This window comes from Cynoglossus semilaevis, chromosome 15 (assembly GCF_000523025.1).
Source record: "Cynoglossus semilaevis isolate Cse_v1.0 chromosome 15, Cse_v1.0, whole genome shotgun sequence".
Classification (NCBI taxonomy): domain Eukaryota; kingdom Metazoa; phylum Chordata; class Actinopteri; order Pleuronectiformes; family Cynoglossidae; genus Cynoglossus; species Cynoglossus semilaevis.
Window position 1 is genome coordinate 16793061 of NC_024321.1, and position 5609 is coordinate 16798669.

General features: G+C 41.8%; 1 protein-coding gene across 4 annotated transcripts in view; it reads left to right on the forward strand.

The window, feature by feature from the left end:
• LOC103391262 (probable serine/threonine-protein kinase kinX) overlaps window positions 1-5609 on the forward strand; it is a 33140-nt gene that overhangs the window by 5102 nt on the left and 22429 nt on the right. Inside the window, exon 1 of one of the 4 annotated variants that reach the window (XM_025062959.1) lies at window positions 3527-3835. The exons of the other annotated variants lie outside the window; for them this stretch is intronic. Within the exon in view, the coding sequence (XP_024918727.1) occupies window positions 3804-3835 (32 nt within the window). The 5' untranslated portion in view covers window positions 3527-3803. Of the gene's footprint in view, window positions 1-3526; window positions 3836-5609 lie in introns of those variants that run through there. 4 annotated transcript variants of the gene reach the window in all.

A 5609-nucleotide genomic window follows, 5' to 3' on the forward strand; every position in this document is an offset into this window, starting at 1 on the left:
GGATGTTCTCTAGGGGGCAGTATTTAGTCATGTGTAATGAAAATTATATTTAAAAAAATAACCTCAAAAACGCCGCAGCATCTTTCTGTTCCGCGATGATGTCAGAACACAACAATGGAGGAAAAAAAAAACATCGGTTCCTCATGTGACAGCGCTCCATAAAGTTCAAGGGTTCTTGGTAATTGGAGAACTCTTGTAGAATAAACTGAGTTCGTACCTCCTGCTGCTTCAACTCTCTCTTTCTCAGTCTTACTCACACACAGAGAGAGAGAGAGAGAGAGAGACAGTGTAGGTGAGTCAGAAAGCTGTTTTGTTTTGTTTTGTTTTGTTTCGTTTTGGAGAGCTGTTAATCTCAGCTCTAACCTGAAATGAGTTTTTTGGGGGTTGGGGGGCGGGGTTGTCGCATTTTATCACACAACATCAACTGCAGCAGGCCCCGGGGCAGAAGACTGGTTACAGGGGTATTTACATTACACCATTGAGCAAGACAGAACGGGTGAGGGATGGCAAGGGGAGAGAGAGAGAGCAGTGAGAGAGAGAGGGGGGGGAGAGAGAGAGAAGATGGTTTCCAGATGTGAGGAGGAATTCGGAGCGGCGGAGCAACTCCCCTCTTCCTCCTCCGTTCTCCTCTCCTGTTCACTGACACAGAGATGTGGATCGGCCCATGCATGTTGTAATGGAGAGAGAAACCGCAGAACAGAGGAGAAGGAGAAGGCGTTTCTGTGCAGGGGTGAGTGAGAGGAACCCCAGAGCAGCCGGGGAACAGCAGTGGAGATGAGGAAGGAGAGGGGTCGAAAATAAGAAAGAGGAGGAGAGAGAGAGAGGAGGAAGAGTGGGGCCTCCTGCTCGACCACAACCCCAGAAATGTAGGCTGCTCCAGTTTAAAGAAAGGAAAATAATCCACAGAAGTTTCACACTCTTCACCAGTCTGAGGTCCTGGTTCTGTTCTGGTCTGATCTGTGTTCAGTTAGTTTATGTCAAGATGTAGCCATTTAAAACAAAACAACATTTCAGGGCTGTCCTTGAACACAACATGGCAGGATTTTTATTGAATTTGAAAATTTGACTCGACCTGATTCAAATATGAATAGATGCTCTCTCTCCCCCGTCTCTCTCTCTCTCTCTCTGTCTCCCTCCCTGTGTGTGTTTCTCCTTCCTCTCTCTCTCCCTGAGTCCACACTCGTTTCAGGAAATACCACCAACCTCCTTTTTTTCCTTTTTTTTTTCTAAGGGGGAAAACTGACCAACATTCCTTCAGGCTGAATAAACAGATATGTGTGTAATTGACACACACACACACCTACAGTAAATACCAGGATTCTCACATTTGTCTCAGAATATTAAAGTAACATTAACGTGGATCCACCGTGACATGTCGACAAGAACAGACCAGACCTCAGATAGCTGTTTTTGTCACTTTATTATTTTTTTTTTACTTCTGGCAAATTTTTTAAAATCCCTGCAGAGGCAGAGAGGTGGCAGTAGGAGACAAACACACAGTGTGTTTATAATGAAGTGAGATGTGATCAATCTTCCAATCAGTCATCGTTCCTCTCCCCTCAGCTCAGAGATGGAGAGACCATGTGCTGCGTGCAGGGTCATGTGACTGACTTGAATGAGTGACTTTGTTCTGGAACACAGAGCCAGGATGGGAAACCCCTGGTTCTTGGCCTTATTCTGAAGAAAGTCTGAGAATAGGTGGAAACAGTTCCAGTTCTCTGTAACTTTGCTGCAGCTTTAAATGATTCTATTTATTAGTGATTTTAGAGAGAACTCTACTGGTGTTTTTTTTTTGGAGATATGTTGAGTTTCAGGACTCAGGAGTTAGGATTAGATTTAGGGCTGGAATAAAGTTGGGCTCAGGTTTTAAGATTTGTCATCAATTTGTCATAGTTGATATTATGAAATAGGAAATGCGGTGGATGATGTCTCTGTAGGACAGAACCTTAACCTGTCGTCCAGGTAAAGCTGTCCTCGTGGGGACCTCACCTGGAGAGAGGGCAATTTGAGGTTTAAGATTTAGTTTGGAGTTTAGATAAGAATTAGGGCTGGGTTAAGGTAAGGATTAAGATTAAGCATACGTTTGTATTTGGTTTAGGGATTAGGAATGGATTATTTCTAGTCCTCACAACCCTTGAAAACCAATCTGTGTGTGTGTGTGTGTGCAGAGGTTTCTCAATCTTGGGCGGCAAACTAACACAGTTAATGATGGTGTGTTAAAAATGTATTTCTACTGATACAAACTGAATGTTTACACACACACACACAGAGACACACACACTAGATTTCACCATGTTAGAAGAGCAACATGAATCAACCGTCTCTCCGTCTGGACTTGTAGGAATTAAGAAATTCATTCCATAGCCACCACTCCTCAGTCCACGGCTCGATGATTAATCTGATACGGACGGTTTTGCATCACACTGATTGGCTGATTTTCAGGAAGCCGCCTCAGTGTGACGTGACACTGCGCGTCTTGTGAGAAGTTTAATGTTTGGGTCTTGTTTTACGGCCACACACACACATGGCTGAATCACCGAGCTGTGGCTAGAGAAGCTGCCGGGCCTATTGTGATTCATGTGACCGGCTCTGCTGCGTCTGATTGGCTAACCTGCTCACAGTGTTAGAAAAGCAGGTTATGGTCATTAGTTAAGTTAGTCATTAATTCATTAATTCTTAAATTCCTGATCTTGGAGGTATATCCTGACTCAGTTATCGTCATGAGTCACTGAAAGTACTAGTACTAGTAGTAGTACTAGTATTAGTACTAGTGTTCACCAACAGTGACATTCTGTCTGTATTTACTTTTGTGAATAAAAACAGAAATGTACTTTTGAGAAACAGGGGAACTACATCACAGTTTTGTCAGTCCACTCAGAGTGTGTGTGTTTTGGGGTCGGGTGGGGGGGTGATTTATGGCGTGTCATCAGAATAACTGCTAAAGCTAACAAGCTAACTGGCTATTGGACTGTAAGTCATACAGCCCAAAAAACTTGGAAGTTACTGTGTAGTAAAGTTTTTAAAACTGAAGTTTCTGACCCTCTGTTGTTGTCGGGGTGCAGCCCCACAGAGTCACGGAGCTCTGTGCTTGTCAACACTGTTGTCCAGTATTTTTTTTTTAAGGAGAATAAAATGACATCCTGAAACAGAGGGAAAGAAGGAGGAAGAGGAGAGAACAGGGTGGAGAATAAGGTCATGGGGGGTAGGCTCTTGTTCTTACTTGCCTCCTCCCTCATTCCTCCCTCTTTATCTTCCCCCTCCAGCCCTCCTGTGGTATTACCCGTCGTGGTTACTTGGAGGAGAGGAGAAAGGCATGCAGCAGCCACAACTGAGTGGATGTCGTGCGTCCTCTCTGCTGTAGCAGAGTGTTAACTCCCTGAAGGAGTCAATCGTTACTTCTTACACACAGAACACAGGACTTTTTCTAGTTTTTTTTTTAAGAGTCATTTGTATTTGAGTGTTTTGGACTCTGAGTCATTTGTATTTGAGTGTTTTGGACGAGTCATTTGTATTTTATGTCATTTGTGTTTTGGACTGATAAAAATCTGCCCAGCTCTGCTGCTGCTGCTGCTGGATGTTTGTGGAAGTGTATCAATGATTTTTTTTCTTTCTAACTTCGAGCTGAACCAGTGAAGTAACCTGACAGGATGGTTTGACCTGGAGCAGAGGGCAGTCTGTGAATGAATCAGTTTCTTTCCCCGAGGGGAGAAGATCATTTCAAGGATCAACACTGTTGAGATTTTGGATTTTTGTTTTTTTTTTCTTCACTATTTATTAGAAGAAAACTATTTCCTCCTCTCAGCATGGCTGGGATTGGATGTTTCAAGGGCAGGAAGTAAGTTTATGTTTCTGTTTGTACAGTTTATCTTTATGAAGCATCATCAGACTTCAGTGTCGACAGGTTGGAGGTTTTTGGTGGTTTGAAATTGTCATTTAATTTTTAGAAACACTGTAGAAGCTGATGAAATATTCTTACTGTTTACTGTTTATACTGTTAATCAATGTGGGTTAAATTTAAATTGATCACCTGTTTTTGCCACTAAGGGTCAACTGTTTTCTCAGGGATGTTGACTGAAGAATTCTATTCTTTGTACAATACAGGAAAGTTTTTTTTTTTTTTAGCTAGAGAAACTCCTTTCCTGTCATTTGTTCTGCAATATGTGCATCTGACCGTAGTCATTTTAAGGCAGTGGTTCTCAAAGTGGGGGTCGGGGCTCCCCTAGGGGGCGTGAAGCTATTGGGGGTAGGGACAGGGTATTTCCTTTTACCTTGTGAAGCTATTGCTGGAGGTAGGGACAGGGTATTTCCTTTTACCTACTGCATGGAAAAATATTGTCTTTATTTATATTTAATAGAATAAAATGACAGATTTGTGAGTTCGGTATACAATAGGGGGCGCTGTGCAAAAAGTTTAGTGACGGCTGCTTTGAAGTTGTCGTTTATGGGGCAGTTTTTCTTGTTCTGTCTCTGCTGCTTGAACGTTTTGGGTGATTTTAAAACTTTTTAAAGTTTGCTAAATATAGGGCTCGGGGTTTGGCAGTGAGTTCGCACCACGCAGGCTGTGGATAATGAGTGCCTTCAGCTCTCAGTGAAGTTTCTTTTTCTGTGCTGCAGCCTAATAGATGTGGTGCTGGATGCACTGATCGCCTCGTACAGTCGCTCCGTCTTTGTCCTTTCACTGTCACAACACGACAACAATACTGGCCTTCATGGCTCAGAGTTGACCAGGACAAACATTTTAATTGTGTGTGTGTGTGAGTGTAAGTGTTAGTGTGTGTGTGAGATGCAGAGAGAGAGAGAGGATGAGTCTGCCTCACTCAGACTAAACTCAGAGCCACAACTGTGTTATTCTGGAATTTATTCACAAACCAAAACTATGATTAACTTCTTACCACAAACTGGGGTAAAAAAAATGCAAACTGCTCATATGAAAGAGTTGCCCCGCAGGAAGACATGTCAGACGAGGTCCTCAGTTCATCCCATCCAGTCTGACCACATACAGTGACCACATACAGTATTACTAAAAGTTTACAGTAGTATAAGTACAGTATATTGTTTTGTCCGTTGTTATTTTTAAATCTGGCAGGAGGCGATAAATAAACTTCCTGTCAGTGAGTGAAGGTGTTTCCTTTACTCTCTTTGAGTAACAATAATTTCACACTAAAAACAACTTATTGTTATATAAAAATATATGTGTAGTTTATCCTTTAAAGTTGACATTCTTATTTTAATTTTCAACATATCATTCTGGTTTTTTTTTAATTTTTTATTCTCAAGTGGAGCAGGATCTGTAGGAGAAACAGTAAATACCTCAGCACCACCAGATCCTCCTGTGATGGGGTAATTACTTTGCATATGAATGCAGTGAATTGTCTGAGATTCATTTACCAAAATAGTCCTTTGTTTAAATGGTAATCATATGCAAAACACTCAGTTTCAATCAGATTGAAAAAAAAAAACCCAAAACAACAGAAGAGCAAAGCAGTTTTCAAAGGTAAATGACGTACCTTCTCTCACCGAGTACTTTACGCCAGGAGCTGAAATTAAGAAAATCTAAAGTCCTGGTCGTTCATATGGATGGGATTTGACCCATATATTAAACATTAGTG